Source organism: Pholcus phalangioides, unplaced genomic scaffold (genome assembly GCF_987345545.1).
Source record: "Pholcus phalangioides strain wild (caught in Gottingen) unplaced genomic scaffold, Ppha-v1.0 ptg000004l_1, whole genome shotgun sequence".
In the NCBI taxonomy this organism is placed as follows: Eukaryota; Metazoa; Arthropoda; class Arachnida; order Araneae; family Pholcidae; genus Pholcus; species Pholcus phalangioides.
Window position 1 is genome coordinate 30,931,400 of NW_028301597.1, and position 22,354 is coordinate 30,953,753.

Consider the following 22,354-nt stretch of genomic DNA (forward strand, 5'->3'; position numbering starts at 1 on the left):
AAAGGTATATGTCAGGTATATCTCGCCATCTGGTGGACTAATGTCACTCGCGAGCTATTAATTGATTGTTGCCGCCGTCCATGAACGCAGCCATTACTGTGGATTTTGTAAAAATTCGTACGAATGATTTTTTAAGTAATTTCAGTGTTATAGCAGAACAAAAATAACGCGAGATATTTTTTTTTTCTTTGAAAATCCGAGCTCAGTATCCTCGAACTGTGAACACGTATTTCTGACTTCTAGGGCACCGATTAACTAGAATACACGTTCGCATAGGATGCTAGCTTTCTGAAAATGTCGTCACTTCCTTGATTAAGAACGATTCTAGTGAAAACGAGGCTCATCGAGTGCACCTTCGGGCATGGCTACCTAATTTTCCCACCTGCTCTGACTCAGTTAAGTCCCTCAAACTTAGTGCCGCCCCTCCAATTTGACCGGCAGCCAATCTTGCTGTACGCTCGGACCAACATACGCGGTCGATGCGGAATCAGATCCTTTTGTTCATTTTGGAATAAAGGAAGATTCGAATGGTTGCTACATCATCAGATCTCGCGTCCAAACGTAGAGACTAGCCTTTCAAAGTCAGACGCCGTGATTCCATATTTCACGCGCAATGACGGACTTTGGCGATCGAAATCACCCAAGCGTCTGCACACACATGTTTATTATTTCGACATCTATATGTAGAGTAAAGAATTTGGCACTCGGACAACATAAACAAGGTAGTTAACACCCCTTTTACCGACCTGCCAAGGAAGGAGTCCGAACCACCCTGGGTTAACTCCCTTGCTTTCAATATCGAAAAAAACATCCATGCAAATCACGCGAACGCGCGGCTCGTCGGTTAAGTGGTTTCTCGTTAAAAAAAATGAGAAACCGGAATCTTCGGCAGTTACGTGTACACTGACAGACACATCTAAGAACACTGGTTTATATAGCATTTTTTTTTCAAGTTAAACAATACAAATTAGCAACCATTGTTTGAGTTTTTTTTGTAAGAAAATACACTTTCTTCAGTAAACAATGCCAGTGAAAATTCGACTATTACATCAACAAAGTACGATATTCATTGTCATTCACAGAGTATATGGTTCATTTTTGTAAAATAAACCAAAGAAAAGAGGTTAACGTTGGTGGCTTTCATAGGTGATAATTGTGGCATACTTCCTTTTCATTTTTTAATAACGTGATCACCACGTATTCCCAAGAGATCTTTACGATCTGTCCATGGAATTTGTTAGCGTGTTAGTAGACATCCACGTGCCCGAACCGGAATTTCAACCAGACCTGTACAGAAGATCTGGAGATAAGATGGCAAAGAACAATAAACTCAATATATATAAATACTCACACAAAGGTAATTATTTAAAAGTAAAAAAATATATATACAAGATAAATTTTTTATGCATGAAAGAAGTGGAACCTATGCAGTAAATCGTCCTCAGGGGAACCCCTGGCATGGTTAAAATAAATAAATATTTCTGAAGGGTGGTAATGTGCCTGATTGCACTGAAACTGCCAACTCTTGTTCCCCCGACGCCTGCTTTCTTGAAAACATGTTGGACGAAAAAAGTAATGGAATGAAAAATGAGTGAAAAATATACTGTATATTGAAGAAATACAATATGTGAAAATAGACAGAGCTTCAGGTTACAGGAAAAACGAAGCATGAGAAAAATATATGAAAAATATATACAAAACTACATAAAATACAGAAATTACACAGAATTTTTAAAAAAATTACAAAAATAAATTTAAAAAATCCAAAATGTAGCCAAAAATCACCAGACATACATCAAGAGGGGGGGGGGATATAAAAGGGGCGATTTTTCCTGCAAATAATTACCTTTTGTGTATATTTGTTTGAATGAACAAATGAGCAGCACTAGCGCTTTTGTCATACAAAACTGTTTTTTAGATATTTCTTCATTCTCTGTCTTCATATCTTTCACACCACAATTTTCGTTTATCAATTATATTTCACCTTGTTTGTCCATTTTCTATTGCATTATTTCACACCTGGGAGACATTGCCCTTTCCCCCCCCCCCCCCGAAATGACGGGACTGTGGAAAGAATAAATTAACGAATTCTTTAACATAATTCAGCTTTGGATAAAAGTGGACTTGTTTGAAACCTAGGTCAGTCGGTTTCTCATTGTGGTGCCATATCCCTGTATTCAAAGCTTTGCTAATGCAAATGAAGTGGGGGCAGGAGTTTACTCAGGATTGACCTTTTGGGGGGGGGGGGGGACAAAAATTTTGTTCTCGAGAAATTTTATCAGCCTTCAAAAAGCATTCAAATTGATTTAGGTAGCAAATAAAAGGTATTTTTCCAATGGTAATATTAAAGGTATTTTTTTCAATTTTTTTTTACTGAAATACTGATAATGTTTTTGTCGGATTGGGTAAAACCCCCCTCTCCCCCAACGTGCACGCCTCTGAAATAAAGCACCGTGTGCCATAACTGGTAAGATCCATGGAAGCAGATATGGGAGCGTTAATGACGAAGCCGACTTGGTTCTCAACCTAGGGCCATATGAACCGCCTTGCGGTCCTACAATTTTCTGGAGGGGGGGGGCGCCACTGTTGAAAATCAGATGGAAGGGGAGCCAACATATAGACGACAAGTAGTGCAGAAGGCTCCAGAGAGATGTGAATAAAAGCTTCCAAATGAAATATAGTAGAAAAAATGTGACTACTTGCAGAATCCACAGAAGAGCTGTCCATAGAGCCAGGCCATCTTAACCTACCAGTTCATGTGGGCTTGACCCGGGCCTCATAGGGTATACAGAATGAGATCTACCACTATGATTTTCAAATGTAATTATGTAAATATGCTACTGCTGTGCTACTGTAAGCTGTTACTTCAAGGTAAATAAGTATGGGGTTCCGTAATATCACTGACTGGTGGCCCATGATGTTGAGACAGCCATTCATATGCTGCCCTTCCCCCTCCCCCCCAGAAAGAAGCTCACTGTCCAGGGTAGGTGGTATTCAGTCATTACACTTCAATCATAGTGAGAAAAGTTGATGGCAGATGGCAGCACTACACATAACAAGCATTACACAGAAACAAAACTTCACGTCAGGTTCACAACACATACACACGCATTCCAACATGTACCAATTCGTTAGAAATTCTGCAGAGGAATATGGACGAGATGCATGTGTGTTTTAGTATGTAGTAATCCAGGGTAGGTGCAGACCTGTGTCGGGAGGATTGATTTATTGTGCAACCAACACAATAAATGCACCTGGCACACATTCCCCTATAGAATTTCCAATGAATCGGTACATGCCGGAATGTGTGTTATAACTAGGGTGACCATACGTCCCGTATTTCCGGGATAGCCCTACTTTTTTTCGTCTGTCCTGACTTTTTTTTGCAAAACTTTTTTTAAGGTTTTTCACGTATTTTCAACGAAGCCAATAACATTTTACTATTCATTTTACTCTCTTCAAATCAACGAATAAAATTATCTTCTCAACTCAGGAATTATATTACGACTCAAGGAGGTTGTACTCCTCCCCTAGAGGTGATACCACAGTGAAAAATTGAAGCCGTTGTGGCAACCGTATGGGCAGTGCCATCTTAACGCATGGGCCCGCTCGGGGGGGGCCTCACGAAAATGAGAACTAATTGAAATTTTCAAGAATTTTCCAGGTGGGGCCTTTGAAAAATCAATTGGCCCGGCGGGGGCACATGACGCTCTTAATCTCGCCCTGCCTACTGGCTGACAAGCCCAAACAAAAACCGCTCTTTTCCCTATACTTAACATGTATTTTGCCGGATAGAATACTTTTAAAATATTAATAACTAAACAAATTTAAGCACCATGACTGTTTAATGTTTCTTCAGGTAATCTACATGATCCAGTAATGGAGAAGGATAAAACATTATCCTTATATATAAGGGGTTGTTCTATTTTTAATTTATTTTTGGAAGGGGAAAGATCATTTTTCACTCTCGACTCGTCATAAGTTTTAAGTTCAGTGCCTTCAATTTATTTTAAAAATTCTATGTATATCCCATTAATGCCTATGGGAATACGATTAATTAAAATAATATGAAGCTCCAATATAAACAGAGCAGTATTCTTAATTTTTTTAACTGTTTATTTTGCCTCGGTTTCGTTCATCATTAAGATAAATCCGAGGCATTTTGAAAGTGTTTCAGACCCGTGGGCACTCGCAGAACCGTCTTAAGAGCATCATGGGCTCCCGGGCCAAGTGATTTTTCTGAGGCCCTATATGGCAAATTCTCGAAAATTTGAACCGGTTCTCATTTTTGTGAGGTCCCTCTTTTCTTGAGGCCCGCGGGCCGTGCCCGGGTGAGCCCATGCGTTAAGCCGGCATTAGGCACTAGTCTTTAGCTTTACGTGGGGAATTTCGACTGCTGAATCAATTCTGAAGGTGCTCGAGAACCTTCTGATACCATCCTGACTTTTCTTTCTTTCAAACCGAGCACAACTCAGGTCTATTGCCATAGGCAATTTACTACCTAGTGAGCTGTGCCGGAATTGTAAGTGTGTGTACCTAACAGTCTGAGTGCGTATATAGTGTTGTGTATGATTTTTCAGTGCTGCCATCTATGTCTCAGAAGTAAAGTAAGTGATGTGTAGTGACTGAATATTTGTACTGTTTGTAGGCCTGTTTCTCTCTGTGGCGAGGCTATTGACGGGGAGATCGGCTCGCATTTGCGCCTCGAAGTTGGGAACAGAAAACCAACTTCAGCCGACGACCACTGTGGCAACTCACACTTTTGAAATACTACATAATATTACTCGGCAGTATTTCAAACGTGCGAGTGCTCAGCTTGTAGGAGAGGGCGGGGTGGTTGGCGTTAGAGCTGTTGGTAGTCAAGCACCATGGCCCTACATCCTGGAGCAGGACGCTGAGGCTGGGACTTTTGGTCGACTCCCAGGTTAGATAGGTAAGCCCCCCCCCCCCCTATATCAGCTGCTATATAAAAGCTCTAGTTCAATTGTATAAATATATCCATAAAATTTGAGAAAAAAATGAGTTCCTAAAGAGTGAGCACAGAAAAATTTTAAATTAAATTTATCCCTTAAAAACGGGGATTTTTCTCATAGGAAAGCATGGGAAGCCACTGTGTGTGGGCATACTTGCTCCCTTTAATAGAGCGATCATTGGCTTCATCTTGCAACTCTGCGTTCCCTATGCTTTCTCAACGGACGCGCAGGCCCAACTTTTAGCATCATTTTTGGCCACCTGTCCCGTATTTTTCGTATCCTAATTTCCAGTATTTTTCTCGAGGAAATATGGTCATTAAAGTAATGTCCCATATTTTCAAGGTGCTAATTTTTTTCCCTTATAAAATATGGTCAAAGCAATTATATCGGTAAACCTTCACTGACCGTAACCATAACTTTGATCGTAAAACAGCTGGAATTTTTTTTTTTTTTGGCCAGGTAATTTTTTTTTTGACAACATCGTCTGCTGTCTCTTTCACCTTCGTCTGTTTTTTGATGAAAGGAAGCAGCATCATTCGTTTTCTAATTTTCGTATGAGATCGAGATGATGAAACCCGAGCCATCAGTCGGAGCTCCCGCCGCCAACCAACAGACTGCTCCATCCACGGCGGAGGAAACTCCATTTTGGATGAAACACGGAACCCGTTTCGTTGGAACTGCCAGTGCCCTTGGTATGATATATTCCATCTATTTTAATTTCTCATACATAATCATGCAATAAATGCTCTTATATATATGTATATTAATGTATCGAATCGGTGATAGTTGTTGTTGTACGTATGAACTCGTAAATTGTTCAGGGGTCTGTCGAAAAAATTTTGGGTCCGTTTTCCGGACTTGTCACAAAATTTCGGATCCAAAAAATGAACCAGTCACAAAATTCTGGACCTGGAAAACGGACCCTTCACAAAATAAAAATGAAACCACAAATTTAGAGTTTCATTTCTTTTGTGATGGATGAAGTTGATTATGCTCTAAACCATAGGTTCCCAACCTTTTTGGAACCAGCGCCCCCTTTTTTAGTGCACGACTCCATAGCGCCCCCCCCCCTTCTCCAGGTAAACTATATTGTACATAGTATATATTGAAAACAAGGACAAATTTTTAAATTTATTAATTTATGAGAAGGTAATAATATGTATTTTTCTCACAGTATTTGATTGAAAATATATATGCTATTTGGAAAAAATGAATATACAAATACAACGCCACAACAGGCAAATTGCCGAACGAGGTGGCTGACTTAAGGACATCGTTGATCCCGAGCCATTTTTTGGAGGCCCTACCTACTACCCTCACACATGCACCCCGCTCACACCCCCCGCGGAACCCCCAACGAATTGGTACATGCGGGAATGTGCATGTACGTGTAGTGAAACCTGACGAAGTTTTTTGTTTCTGTGTAATGCTTGTTATGTGTAGTGCTGCCATCTGCCACCAGTTTTTCAAACTATGAGTGGAGTGTTATGATTGAATGATTTATCGTAGGACTGTTGCTCTCTCTGGCGAGATTTTTTAATGGGGAGATCGGCTCGCATATGTGCCTTGAAGTTGGGAACCACAGAAAACCAACTTCAGCCGACCACCACTGTGGGGTTCGAACCCGGATCATAGCATCGCGAGTCCGTCACTATAACCACTCAACCACCACAGCGGCACTCGACCACCACAGTGGCCATTACCATTAGTGAGCGACCTAATACCATTAGTGAGATATCTGAGCTTGATGTGATGAAACTAATTTCTCGATGTTTGGTGTCCCCATTTTTGTCATCAATAATCTTATATATCCGCGTTCCACTATTGACAATCTGTTTCTTTTCTTCGTTAATAGACTGGTGACTATGCTAAATCCTCTCTTGGCAGAATATGATGATGGGAATGCAATAAAAAACTTTTTTGCTGCAGCCCATAAAACCGGATATAATGTTTGAATTTGACTTTGTAGCCAAAATTCCTGATACCCTTTTCTTAATTTTAATTTCAACTCTTCCTGCAGCGATAATTCTGTTATGTGAGGAAGGTTCTAGGACCCATTCTGGAATAGTCATGTTGACTACATCCTGAAATCTATTCGTAAAATCTTCTGTCAGTGCTTCCAAATGCTGGCAATAAACCAAAATGTCGTCATCAGTTGTTTTTTTTGTAAAAAGCAAGTTTTGACACGAACGCTGAAATAATTCCTTTTGCTTTGATAAAATTCAAATCATTACCTTGAAGTTGTACATTCATTTCATTAAATTTAGTACATAAATCGGCCAAAAAAGTGCAATATCACTCTTAAATTTCAATAAATTCTCTCTTAATGGATCATCCTTGTTTTCAAAAAACTTTGTGGCTGATTCAAAGAGTTCGTAAAATTTTTTCAGACAGGTACCTTTTGACAACCAACAAACTTCTGTATGTAATAATAAACGATTTAAGTGTCTTCATCGTTTTCATCACAAAGATTTATAAATATCCTGTCATGGAGAGCATTGCTTCTGATCTTGTTAACTGCTTTGATTACATATTGTAGCGAGCGATGAAAGCGATCGCTAAGATTTTTTTTGCGACCAAATGTTGTCGGTGAATCATACAATGCACGGCCACTAAATTTGGTACGACTTTTTTTCAGGATTGAAATGAATCCACGGTAGGAGATTAATATCACCGGAACATATTGTGTTTATTACAATGAAATGCCTTTATGATTTTACCAAGGTTATTAAAATCAAAACAATAAAAGTAATAAACACATTCTTACTTTTGGTGGTAACAATTTACCTTTGATATGAAGAAATTCCGAAATACATTGGTTGGTATTTATAATAATCTTTAACCTCTGTCCACTGCACTATTGTACCGCCCGGGAAATATTGTCCCGGAAATTTAAGGTCTATATGACCTTGAATTTTCTGCACATGCTTAAAAGGGTGGTACCTTGAACGCCAACTCAGTAGCCTTGTTTACATGGGAAATGAAAAAATAAGGGGAAACCGCCATCCACCAAAGCCAAAAAATTTTTGCTGAACAGGGAAAACTGGCAACTCTGTTTCCTTATTCCGCAATAGCGAAAAATCGCAAAGGATTATGAGAAATAGTATGCACCATGAAAATCCCCAAGAGGATATGTAAATACAATATTTTTCCTCCTCTTTCTTTACTCTTCTTTCTCTACTAGGGAAAACAGTCATCAAGCCAGTGCCTGAACTCTCAGTGATGCCGCAATATTGAACATGCAAACCGGGCTAATATGACTTGAACATGAAACGCCCCCCTCATACTTCTGAAGGTCCCCTCAATATGACTTGAACAAAAAACGCCCCCCCCCAGACTTCTCAGCGCCTATCGGTGGGCGGTAGCACCCACGTTGGGAAACACTGCTCTAAACTTTAGAGCATAGTTTCCCAACCTTTTTGTCCCATCGCCCCCTTCTTCAGAAATTTTTTTCTTCCATTGCCCCCAACACAATCTAACCCATAGGATCCTATGTTATACCCGTAGCTTCTACTGCCCCCCCCCCCTGGAACTTTCCATCGCCCCCAAGGGGGCGTTAACGCCCACTTTGGGAATCACTGCTTTGGAGCATAGTTTCCCAACCGTTTTTGTCCCATCGCCCCCTTCTTCAGAAATTTTTTCCCCCAACGCAATCTAGCCCTTAGGATCCTATCAGGGTTTAAGCTAGATAAAAAATTCCTTTCGCAAAAAAGCGAAAATGGGGGGAAAAGCTTTAGCAAAATGCTACAATGCTAATGTAATGATTGATGGTTGGATGTCTACTCCTTCCGTACCTCCTGTACGCATTTTTGCGAAAGTGGCTACTACCACTTTCGCATTCTAAGATTTCCTTCGCATTTTGCGAAAAATGCTACCGTAGCTTAAACCCTGGATCCTATGTTATCCCCGGAGCTTCTACCACCCCCCTGGAACATTCCATCGCCCATGTTGGGAATCACTGGTTTAGAGGAATGAAATTTAGGCAAAGCAATTTCTAAGTAACGTTTATTCAATGCCTTTTTAGAACTAGTTAGGGAAGTCTAATAGAAGGATTTCAAAACCGTCTAGACGATTGTGGGTTTCCCGCGATCGTTTTCCATTTGTATATATGTTATGTCAGAGTATTAACCCAGAGCTTATTCACAGTATTTATTTTTTAACCCAGAGCTTTTTCAGAGTATTTTTTTTTTCAACCGAGAAATCATACATAATCAAGAGCTTATTTTTGTTCATACCATTTATTTTTTACTGTTTTCTATGCTGGCGATTTTTTTTTCAGGTGCACGTGGTGTCTGGCTGCTTTTTCTCGGGCCGTCGGACATATTTGCCGCCGGAAACAAGTCGCCAAAAATCGCCAAGTTTTCCCTTATACCGAAGCTGTTTCTTATTTAGCTTCCCGCAGAATTAATTATAATTTTCACAAAATAAGGGAAAAAAACAAAAACGACCCTACAAAAAAAGTCTGGACAGACCCCTGAACTTATATCTTCAGTTTTGATTTTTCTTTATTACAAAAGCAAACAATATTATGGAAAATGCAGCAGCTAATTCCCATTATATCACGGGTGCATAATGTCCTGCCCACGGATCAAATAAGGCACTTCAAGGGACCCCCCATCTGCCTTGCGAAAGGTGTTCTGGTAGAAAAGTATCAATACACACAATGCAATAAATTCCTATGCCGACTATATTTCGTTCATGAAAATACGGTGAATCAGGATCCATATCGCCAATTATTGTTAAAGATATTGTCAAAGACACAGGGCCGTCATTTCAATTTTTTCCAGGGGGGGGGGCAGAGAACATGTACCCAATGTATATATATTTGTATGTATATACCATTTTTATCATATTTTCAAAAGCCGGGGGGCAACGTGCCCCCCCCCCCCTCCTCCAAATGATAGCCTGAGTTGTGAGTTACAAGCAAAAAACTTCAAATGTAAATTGTGCCCAAAAACATTGTGTGAAGAAGTAAAATTGTGAGTTTATATTTAGAAAAAACTACTTACTGTACATACACATGATCCTCTATTTAATTTCTAACAAATTGGCACATGCTGGAATGTGTTCTCAGTCCATATGTGGCTCTAACATATTTATGTTAAGTTGTGTTTGTTCCGTGTTCATGCTGCCATCTCACTTCCATTTTTTGAAGTAAAGATGGAAATGCTTAAATTTTCATGTTATGCTTTTATCATGATTTAGGTCTGCCTGCTCTCTGCTGAGAGACTTTTTTTAATGGGAGACCAGGGAGTGGGGGGGGGGGGGGGAACCTCGCATTTTCACCTAAAGCTGGAAACCAGCTTCAACCGACCATCACTGTGCCATGGACAGGGTTCGAACCTGTATCCTCAGTACAAGACCAGCATGATGCCCACACAACCGCACAGCAGCTTTAAAAACTGTTAAAAGCAAGTAATGTTGCCCTTTGCAGCAGGGGCGGCTCATGAAGTAATTCATAGGTATGCTTCCCCCCCCCCCCCTGAAAATTATGTCATTAATTTAATTCTTTAAATGGATTTGATACAAACTTAATACCATTGAATTTCTTTTTGTTATTTTTAAAATGAATTTAATAAATTAGAAAAGAAAATTTTCAGAAGTATTGATAAAAAAAGTCCCGTAAAATATGGGTCATATTGTCAAGGTTTGACAGAGCTTTCCATAGAGGGAGCTCTGTATTCTTCTTTCCTCTTTGGCCTCTTTCCGTCACTTGTCATATGTGCCTTTGGTAGTATAAAAACCAGAGGAGTGAGAAAAGGGGTGGTTAGTACAGGTTATGTTAATTTTGGGCATGCAAAAAAAAGGCAGTGGATACTCACACTGCCATGTACTTTCTTTTAAATCTACTTTTTAAATGTGTTGTATCTTCTAAGTTAGAATATATTTGAATAAAAAATATATGCATTTTATAACTTTACCATAGAAATTTATACACCTTTTAAATTGGAGTATAATATTCAGGCGTGTGTCCAGACCTTTTTTGTAGGGTCCGGTTTTTGTGAAAATTTCCCCCATTTTTGTGAAAGGATCATTAATTTTGTGAAAAATAAGTAAGTTTTTGGGAAGCGAAGTAATCTAGTTAATCTGCACAAAAGAAATGAAATTCCAAATTTATGGTTTCATTAATTTTCAGATCCGTAATTTTGTAAAGGGTCTGCTTTTTTAGATCCAGAATTTTGTGAAAGGTCCAGAAAACAGATCTAAATTTTGACTGGGCGCAGACCCCGGATATTTGAAGAAGAGTATGAATTTTCACAATTTGCAATAACCGTTGCCAATGGCAACTTCTAAACTTAAATGATGATTTTCAACATTGTTAAGACAGTGCTTAAGCTCACTGCGAAAACTATTTATGTAAATGTTGGGTTGATAGAGCATTATTATTTTTATACTGCATAGGTATACAGATAATGTGAAAAATAATTTGATAAACGAAAATAAAAGTTTTCAATGCAGTACAATATATTTTACTAACTGTAAATAGTAGGCCTACATGTACTGAGGACTAAACAAAATATCTAGGCAAAAAAAGACATAGCACCATTCCAGTAGAGCCTAGACGATCGGCCTGAGTGAGGGAAAAATGACAGCCCCTTCTTGCTGAGGACTCCAATTCTGACTAACACAATTTCTGCGGAATCGCACATTGGTTACTGTCAAAGGGTTTCATAATGGTGCTCCCCCTCCAACCTCCCCCGAAATATTTTGTACACTATATTTTTTATTAGCCGACTTGTCACACTGATTCATATCATTTTAAAAAATTCTCGATTTTATGCATCTTATTTGTGTATATTTATGCTATTTGTAATTTGAGAGAATGAATAAAATTTTTCTGGCATGGCATGTGGCAATGTGCTTAAATTTTCACAAGCAACAGAGCCTGGTCGTGTTCTGTAAGTAAGCCAAACAAAGTTGTGAATGTCCAAAATTTTCCAAAAATAAGTAAAGTTACCATTTACAGCCAAAAAATCTCAAACTAAAGCAATGAATAGCACCCAGAAAAAAATGTAAACAGCAAGTAAAGTTTCCATTTAAAGTAAAAACATTGACAAATGCATGTAAAGCATGGGCGAAGATACGAGGGGGGGGGGTCAGCTTCAAAGGTGGAGTCGACTGATCTAATGTATATATATGTATATGTTAATTGACATCATCATTGTGCCCCCCAGACTTCCAAGTCTATCTCTGCCTATGAAGTAAAGTAGCCCACTGTCGCTAAAAATGTTGAAAAAGCACCAATGGCAGGAAATAGCTATGTGAGATGATTATATAAATATAATTAATTATGATAGTCATGATTACCATAATATAATAATTCTTAATTTAAAAAATTCATGTTGGCCTTGCGGAAAATAAGGTAAAAAACTGGGTATTTCATTGAAAAAACTAAAGTTAGGGCACCCAAAATAAGATATTTAGAATTGTCCTGTAAAATACACATTATGTGGGCACCCCATATGCTACGAATTTCTGGCCCATGGAGTGAAAATGTTGTACACTCCTGCACTACATGGTAGACCTTTTTGTCACCAGGTTTTGGACTACACAAAAACAGTGATATACCGCCAACACACAAGGCCATAGTAAGAGTGGATCCGGTTACCGCCCCCCCCCCCCAAGACATTGGAAAATGGATGATTTTCATAAATTGACATGCTTAAGCCTATTCTTTCATTTTAGTCCTTCCCACCCTCCCCCAGAAAACAGTTGTCCCTCTCCGAATGAAATTTTTGATTATGATCCTGCGCCATTAAGTACTGCGCCTCACTGGTACATTTTTAAGCGTTATTTATCTGGTGTTCCTATTGTTTCCTTTGGTAACCCTAGCAAATAGCTCTTGGCAATATAAAGTGGACAGGGATTGCCATACATGGTAATACCTCAGCTTATAAAGTTTTCTGCCACTTAAAATTTTTTGCCTTAGGGGCCACTCAAGTATTACGTAAGCAGATTTTCAGCCATTTTTGACACCCCCCCCCCCCCTCCCCAGCAAAATTTCGTCAGCAGCTTAGAATATTTCATATCTTCAAAAAGGGGTGGTTGATGACGTAAGCAACCTTCAAAAACACCCCCCCCCCCCCCGGTCATCAAAAGTCAGCAAATCCGAACCCCCCCCCCCCTCGATGCTGAATGACCCCTTCGCTAAGGAATATGAATCCAGCTAAACCAACATTTTAATGGATACGGATGCATGCACTAACATTAAACAGCCTTGTCATGATTTAAATTTTTCTGCTAATCAAAATACATCCATAAGTAGCTCTTCCTTGAGCTAGATTAATTTACCTCTACTTCATAAACACTTTCCAAATACATTAAAATCCCCGCTTAACGGACATCCCTCTTTTATGGCCAAATATTAATTTCCCAGCGTATAATAAAAATATGTGTATATATATATATATCCCCCCCCCCCCTCCGCTGGTGTCCATAAAAGAGAGGTTTTACTGTACATCTTTCTCTTCTAGAATGATTTTGAGCCATTTCGTGTAAAAAGGAATGATTAAATCGTAAGAGAAAATGCATATTTTAAAAAACCTTAGGCTTTTCGATACATACCTATGGTAACCTCTTAATACCAAACTGAAGTCAATATATTTTTTTTTTATTTTATTCGAAATATTGTTTAATATATTTTCTAACTTACCACATATTTTTGTTTTTCCGAGGGCATCTAATAACATCCGTATTTTTCACCACACAATCACTGAAACCGTTGGTTTTGCTTTTTTTTACCAACTAAAGAAATCAATTTTTTTGTGTGGTGAATAAATACTCAAATGCTCATTTTCTTAGTGGTAATGCTGATTTTGAAAAGATGCTAACAACAGTACAATTTAGGTGACACTTGATGGTAATGTTGCCTCTCTAAGTACAACAATAACCCACTCTCCCAATAGCATCTTTTTTTCTTGGTCCATAAAATAGCTTTATATGGAGGTATCACGGCATTGCATACAGGGGAAAACATGGCAGGAAGAGGGGGAAAAAATATGGGGAAAACCTGTTTCATATCTTTTTTTCGTTCATTTCAGCTATATACCAATAGTACCACTTTATACCAATTATATTACTTTTTTGAGATTCGGCTCTGTAGTTGGATGGCACAAATTTAGAATTCCAAAACTGGTACAAATTTATTGTCAAAAGCCTGTATACAAAAGGATTAATGAAAATGTGAGTTAAAAAACTGATATAAAATCTGTAAACTTCCTTGTTAACAAAGCCTGTGTTTAATAGAGGGTTAAACACTGGATTTTTTTTTTTTAATTATTTATCTTCGAATAATAAAACAATATTCTTTCTTTCAGCTGCCATTGTCCTCGGTGCTCTCAATTGTATTACAATCACACCGGCATGTTTATTAGCAGGAATATTACAAATGTGAGTTGATAATTTCATCTTCATGCTTTTCATGCAACTTTGGTTTTCTTTACTGTAATATTTGTTCTGATTACAGTCTACTCTCTATAATCTGACTGTTATGCTAGTGTGCCCTGTCCAATAATCCGGCAGTTTTCTGCAAGCATAAAAGAGGAAAGTATGCCACTATATGTTCATGAGCAGAATTGTATTTATATATATATTTTTTAACAACTTTGTGCAAAGTTGCCTTTGCTTCAAACGCTAGCCACTTTACAAGGTGACCGAGCTACTTTCTAATTTGTAAAAGCACTAGTACTGTTATAAGTATGTGATAAATTTCATATATATTTTTACTGAATTTGTTTCAAACTGCTTTTAGCACTATCATAGGTAGTTTTCATATAACTACATTTTTCCAACTATATAATTATTTCATAAAAATTTTATGTGAGAGTAAATATTGGAAAAACTTCATGAACTGGATGTACACATTGTTATTTTCTGAATTAAATCACAATTCATTGTCCCTGCTTAGGATAATAGGTGTTGGGGTAGTTCTCATCGAAGCACCTTGTTTTTGCATGTTCTTGGATTTTGCCCAGATTCCAAGCGCATTCTTTGACCGAAAGCCACTTTGGATCAGAGCTATTGTTTATGTTATGTAAGTATCAGAAAGACTTGAATTGTTTGAATTATTTTTGTGAATGTGTGGTTATCCCAAGTAGATACTACATATGGGTCATTCTCATGAAATTGGGCAAAAAATATTTAAAATATCAAAAATAAAGGTCAACTAAAAATTTTTTTAGAACACTTCTTTACCTGCTGATAGTAAGCAGGGAAGTTTATTCAAAAGTCATGGAGTGAAAAAAACTGATTTGAGATTAACTGTCGAGAGAGGCAAATCTAATGGGGCATTTTGCCTATTTCAGCACTAGATATTTAAGCTTGACACTCGCAACATGCTCTATATATTTTGGTAGTTTATTTTCAACTTGAATGAACACTGATAATCTGAATAATTTTTTTGTCAATAGCATTTTTATTTCTTTTTCATTTGGGTTTCTTGCTCCTTTTTCTTGTCAATTTCATGGGGGACGACAGAATGGCAGATTTCTAATCTTCTCTGTATCATTCCGATTTTAGTATATGTACTGCCGAAGCGAGTACAGATTTCTAATGTGTCTGTTTTGCTAGAGCATGAGTTACATTCTAAAAGCAAGGTCTTCAGGTCAAGCATTACTGCAGCTTGATGTTGCAACCAAGAAATCTGGATTTATTCTTTCTATTTTCATCCCCCCAACATGATCAAACCTTCCTTCTCATTACCTAATGCCAGGAGAAAGACCTTTTTACATGTTTTTCAACACTGATGAAAAAAAATGATGTAATTGTGCATCCATATAAAAAGTTAATTTTTTTTATTTTAATAACCAGGGCCACAACTAGATGCTTGGTCACCCGGGGCAAGTGCACATTTTGACGCCCCCTTGTAATGTTGAAGGAGAGGTTTCAAAATGAAATTGGTGCCCCCTCGGGTCTAGCGCCCGGGGCATGAGACCCGCCTGCTCCCCCTAGTTGCGACCCTGTTAATAACTATACAATCCCTTGCAGACTGACTTGGTGATACTTTTTCTAATTGGAAGTATGTCTCTAGAATCAGTGGTTCGCCATTACCTGTGCACCGTGTATTATATATAAGTTATACAAGATTTAATATACATGTTAATTATTTTTTCAGTGTAAATACTGCAAATGGTACTTGTTTGTGCATAACAAATATACAAATACAACGCCACAACAGACAAAATGCCCAACGAGGTGGCTGATAAAAAGATGCCCATAAAAATATGGATGTCATATATTAAAAAAAAAAAACAGCAACCCAATTAAAAATGCAATTAACACTGTAACAATGCAAATTAGTAATTTAATATGCAATTAAAAGTTGTGATAGCATACTATGTGTGTTATTCAGCTCCATTTGAAAATATGAAAGACACTTATAACATATTTTTCCCACACATCTAGGATTTTTTTTTTTTTTGCTGACATTACTTTTGAACATTTATTTTGTCTCTTTTAGAATATCAATATTGCCAATTTCATTATGCCGTGGATTTTCGACTTTCATTGGATCTGGTTTGATTTTTGTGTCAGGATGTTTGTATGGAGTACTTGCCCTGGGTAAAAAGTAAGCTTTTTTTTCATATTTCTGTCTTTACAACTATATAAAGAGAGGCATTAGTCTCAAATCATGTTATAAAATAACTTCTCTGATAGAATGTATTCAGCCAAACCTTGTTGTAACAAACTTTGAGGTGCCGAAAATCTGGTTTGCTTTATTTAATATAAATGGAGAATATGGAATGGGATGAGAAAATTTTCTTTTTTTTTGTTATAGACTGTACATCCTCCCAGCATCTTTGAACTTTCAAATCATAAAGTGTGAATGATTATATGACATGCTTCAATAGGGGTTGTGGGATTCCTCAAAAATAGTAGAATGGAGTGGATATCCAAAACTCTCAAAATAATATTGTTCACACTATATTAGCAGTTCCTATTGATGTGCTGTGAAAAATTTTGGAAAGTGAAATTACAGTGAAACTTCTTATGTAAAACGGTATTCAAGAGATCAGAGAAATGAATTGTAACAGACTTATCATTATAGGTGGGAGTTAGTGTTAATAGATTTATACTAACACTGTTGTCTTGGGACCAAAAAATAATATCATTATACAGGATTTTTTTCACTATATATTGATATTAGCAATTAAAAGAAGTACCATGGCATTTTGAAGAGGTTTCAGATCAAACACCACCTTACAAATGTGACAACCTCTTAAATGCCCCAGGTTCATTTGGATATAATCTATCATCAATTTACACATCATTTGAAGTGCTATTATTCGAGCAATGGCTTGTAGTGCTTTGACTTATTATGTATAAAGTAAAAAAATTTTCGTTTCTTGATATAATCTGCAATAATTTCTTTCAGGGCTCCCTTGCATGAAATGAGAGTGAAAGCCTCGAGTTCTTATAACTTGTTAGGAGCCAATAAGGCAGGTGGAAGAGGTGCCGGTGATATTGAATCTGGTCCCCCTGCACCTCAAATGGAACCTAAGAAAGTCTCTGGAGCCATATGAAGAGGTTCAATTGACACCTGTTTGTCAACGTCCAGTTGCGTGTGTGTATTGTGTGGTTTTTATTAGCTAGAAATCATGCATTGATGAATATATGTATTCCAGCAAATGCAAAGCCATCTAGTGTGTGTGCATGAATGTGAGAAAAAATTATTACATAAGTTTTTGCATTTATTTTGTACTTGTTTACGCATGTTAACTTTTACCTCAAACTTTGAAATGCATATTTAATTGGGTGTTTTGTCGTCTTTTTTTAATCATATAATGCATGTTTTAGTGTTTATTTGCTTCTCTGTAATCTGTGTAAAAATATGTTTGTTTCTATAAAATGATTTGTTTGTGATGTATTAGGGAAAAAACGTTTTAATTCAACTATTTTATAATAGTACATTTATGATATAGAGATGGTAATGGAAAAATGCATGTTTTGACATATTGACTTTTTCTATACATTATTCAATTATTTAAAAAGCTATAATTTGTGAAATCTTATATTGTTTTGGAATATACTTGGAAAAATTAAAAAAATTTAATATTTAACAAAAGGGGTGCCACTTTTAGGGTAAATAAAATTTTCTCTCAGCATTAATTGACAGATAAATTTGATTTTAATACAATTTTTAACTGGCATAAAGTGGATGTTTTGCTATGAATGCTAAGAAATAGTCATATCATTAAGAGTTTCAAGAATCTGTTCTGCTTTGGTCAAGAAAGTCAAAAGAGAATTTTTTCAAGTTTATATGTATGAATAAAGAGTTTGGTTTTTCTTTTTTTTTAATTTCCATTCCTGTGCACTACCAGCTATCTCATTACATTTCAATGAGGAAGTTACATCTTTTTGAGAGAGAAAAATGTTGAATTCATTTCGAAAGAATGTTTTTGCATAAAGTGTAAACATATGCATGGGCAACAGCTTTCATACAATCTGGATTTGTATTGGGGTTGACTTATCCAGGCCCATGAAAAACCTTTAACTTTTTTAAATTCTGTACATTCACTCAAAGTTGTTTTTTCATCTTTTTGTTATCTAATGTGTTTTGTAGAGCACTAGGAATAAAAATGTGTCGAGAAACAAAGCAACTCTTTCCAAACCACAATTGATTATGATGTGGTTATTATTTGATGTACATCTGTTATTTTATTTAGGTTTCTTGTTTTGTATAATTCAATAAGATATTACAGAGCTGGGCAAATCCTGAAAAAAATATAGGCACCAAAAATTTTTTTATCCAACAAAAAATTTCCAAAATAATGCTTTTGACTTTTCAGGGCATAGTGACTCTTCATGTTTGCAGATATGCTGTTATGAATTCCAAACATTTTTGCTGCTCAACCTGCAATTTAGTAACTACACAAAGAAAATTGAAGGTGCCCATACTAATTTTATAATCACCATGGTGACCTAGGGCTCGTTCAGCTCTGAGATATGAGTAATTTCTTTTACTTCAATTTATGAAAATTAAATTTTTACTGTTTTCCATTTTTGTGGGACCATAAATCGTTTTAAATGTGTACACATTCCTGTTTATATATGGTTTATTTTATGTATTGAGACCCATATTTTTACACTAATGCAAAGCTACATGTGTTGCTATTCTCAAAGATTAGACAAACATTTTGTGATATTTTCTGCTTAAAATGACTGTATGAAAGATTGGCTTTCTGTAATTGTAAGTTATCTGAAACGTTTTATGAATAGAAGAATGTGCATAAAACTTTTCTAATGATTTTAATGTCACATTATCCTCTTATCTGGAGAGGTCCGATATGTTCCAGAAACTATTTTAAAAGCAAATTTCAACAGACTACCGCATCATTCTTCAATATTATCTGAATTGATAAAAACACTTGTAGACGTGCGCGAGAGATAATTAAATTTTTGAGCAACTCTATACCTTGTGTTCAAGCTACTATCATCATATATCTGGAAATATTGCTGCTTCATCATATTTAATGATCACAAACATCTTTCTGAGCAGCTTTGATTATAGTGATGCAATGAAATTGCATAGTGACTTGGTGTTTTCTTTATTTTTCATTCTTATGCTTGGTAATTTCAGTGTTCATGTGTAAAGTGTTCTCCCTCTAATCATATATGATTTACGTGTTTTAGAGTAATGATATAATAGTATGTTTAGTTCTTTTATTTTAGAATTAAATTTGAATAGAGCAAAAATGCATTTCTGAATTTGTGTTCAGTTTAAGTTTTTTATTTTACTTGACACTGTTTATTATATCTTCAAATCTGTGATATTATTTATTTCATTGGAATCACTATTAAATCAAACACAAATTTGATCTTTTGAGTAGTCTTCTCGAGAGGAGTTCTGTCATTGAAATGTGTTATTGTTTTTGTCAGAAATTAACATGGGCAAAGTGTTTTGGGAGTTTTGATAATTTAATGTTATTTTATTCAATGGTTCACTAGATGACAATGAAAAAGTTAAATGCAATTACATCAATTCTTTTCAACAAAAAAAAAAATTTCGTAGGCTGTAGTCTACTCTGCTATAAATATATTTATATACCCCTATTGCTGATTTTTTTTTTTAAGAATCTTGAAAGTACAGTGATGCCTTGAGTTATGAGTGTCTGAACTTGTGAGTAATCCTAAATTATGAATAAATAATATTTGTTAAACATTTCTTGTTACTCATTAAATTTTAGGCACTTTCAAATTGGAAGCAATAATGATTCATGTACTCAACTGTGATTGTCTTGTAAGCTAAACTCTCTACTATTGTTCTGCATAGAATACACTGTACTATACCATGCTAGCTAGCTAATTTTTTTTCTTATATACTGATATTGTGGTGATGTGGAACAAATTGAAGAGATCACCATTATTTTGAATGGTTAAGTTTCTTTTGAGATATGAGAAACTTTTAAAAACAAATTTCAACTCGTAACTCCAAGGTACCACTGTAAATGTTTGTGTTTAATGTAGTAAATTTGAAAGATTAAAAAAATAGAGATTTGAGAGTTTGATTAAAAACTTTTAAATAATCTGTATGAGAGAATTGTTTCAAGAGAAGATTTTGATTCTTTATGCATTAATGTATTGTAAACGAGAAATTCATTCAATATATTTTCATGAGGGTATCCCTTCACTTATTTGAAATTTTTTTTCTTTCATAAGATAGGCTGCTATTGTATATCTTTGTTTCACTTACATTGATTTCTAACCCTCAAACTATTATAAATATGAATTGCTAATTGATGATTTGGGATTGAGGAAAATTTCCCCCTTTCACATATGGAAAGGTATGTCTGTGACTGCTTGCACAGTTTAAACGTTAAATTCACTGGTTGATTTTTTTTTAGTGTTTGCAGCTTTTTTTTTTTAATCAATATTACATATCATAGTCATTGGTGTATATTTATCCACAATATTTTCATCTCAAGAATTGAGACTTTTTTAAACTATTAATCAGAAATGTTACATATTTTGGGGTTGTATTTCCCCCTTATCCTTCTGTTTATACACTATATTTCTTGCTGTTTATATAAACAGAATTCTGACTGTGATTCCATTTATTTAATCCACCTGAATTATTCTGTATGTCCCTCACTCATTTTTTTTTATACATCAAATTTTTTTTTGTTATTTAGCTGCTCATTTTGTACTTAAATAGATATTATCAGCAATATTTGTGATGTTTTACCAAGCATTTTCTAGTATTCTGCACTAGTGTATTGCTCAATTTATTTTACACAGTTCAATTGTGTTTTATAATTCAATTGTACTCTTTGAGGAAATTAATGCACCTTTTAATACTATATATGATGCCATTTGAGTGTTGCACTGTTACCTGTTATATTGCAGACTAAGTCATTTTTTCTAGCACAGTAGCTAAACCTGCTTGTGAGTTTTTAGTTTTTTTTTTTTCATGTTCAGTATCTGGCTGTAATAGCAATGTAAATCAATTCAAATTGCATTTAAGAAGAGCGATGTTAAACAGATCAAATACTATTTATATTCACTTCAATGTATTTGAAATCATTGTCAGTCAAGATAATTTGTATTTAAAAACTTAAAATGGGGGGGGGGGGCGGAATATGTATTTTATCGCTTATTTCTAGAATTATGATATTTATCATTCTTACAATGAAATCTGATTCAACCCTTGATGATCTAATGTTTCATGTTATTATACAATAGAGACTGCTTACATCATTTCCCAAAAATCTGTCATCAAAAACACAAGCAGGAAGTCTCGATGAGATTAGTAAAAGTTGAGAACATGAAAATAAGTCATACTAAGCAGGAAATGGTTCTAAAATGGAAGGTTATAAGCAGGATCCACTTTATGTATAGACCGTCTGTGGGCCAGGTATGTGAGACAGCCACCAACCACTTTATCTTTGCCGGAGTTGGTGAGTGGTAGACTCGAAAGTCTGGGGGCATGATGTCAGTTCATGCATACCCATATATATTAGATCAGTCAGCCCTCTTTTGGTGCTTGGGGACAATCCCCCTCTCCCGTATCTCCACAAATGAACTCTGGCCATTTAGTAAAGATCGAGTTGGGTCAGAAATGAAGGCACCATATGTTGGTGGTTGCCACAGGTTCGATGGGGAAAGAACTTGTTACCTATGTTCATCTTTGGATTCAAACTTGCGGACCTGACAATAGTTTTCATGGTGGTAGATGACAGGGGCAGCTTAAACAAGGGTGCACCTGGGCGACAAGTTGTAAGGAGTGGCAGCTTTGGCTTTAATTAGACTCCAACATTTAAAAAAAATGCTTATAGTAAGAGTCCTCATGATATGCTTTGGAGCCATACCTTAACAGAAATGCAGAGGGAACAGGTCTTTGGACCGCAATACCCATCGAGCTTGTATTACTGAAGGGAGTATGA

At 36.2% G+C, this 22,354-nt stretch overlaps 1 protein-coding gene across 1 annotated transcript; it reads left to right on the forward strand.

Moving 5' to 3' along the window:
- Positions 1-5,394: 5,394 nt before the first annotated feature.
- fwe (calcium channel flower) lies at positions 5,395-19,961 on the forward strand. Its single transcript, XM_089231315.1, has 5 exons — positions 5,395-5,665; positions 14,291-14,363; positions 14,881-15,006; positions 16,432-16,539; positions 17,347-19,961. The coding sequence occupies exons 1-5, from the start codon at positions 5,539-5,541 to the stop codon at positions 17,492-17,494; spliced, it is 582 nt and encodes a 193-aa protein (XP_089087441.1). The 5' UTR covers positions 5,395-5,538; the 3' UTR covers positions 17,495-19,961.
- Positions 19,962-22,354: the final 2,393 nt, after the last annotated feature.

Bases quoted from the DNA above. Each gene is read 5' to 3' on its own strand.
- fwe (XM_089231315.1), top strand. From the start codon at position 5,539: ATGATGAAACCCGAGCCATCAGTCGGAGCTCCCGCCGCCAACCAACAG. The intron at 5,666-14,290 runs GTATGATATATT...TCTTTCTTTCAG, and splicing joins TGGAACTGCCAGTGCCCTTG to CTGCCATTGTCCTCGGTGCT. The intron at 14,364-14,880 runs GTGAGTTGATAA...GTCCCTGCTTAG, and splicing joins TTAGCAGGAATATTACAAAT to GATAATAGGTGTTGGGGTAG.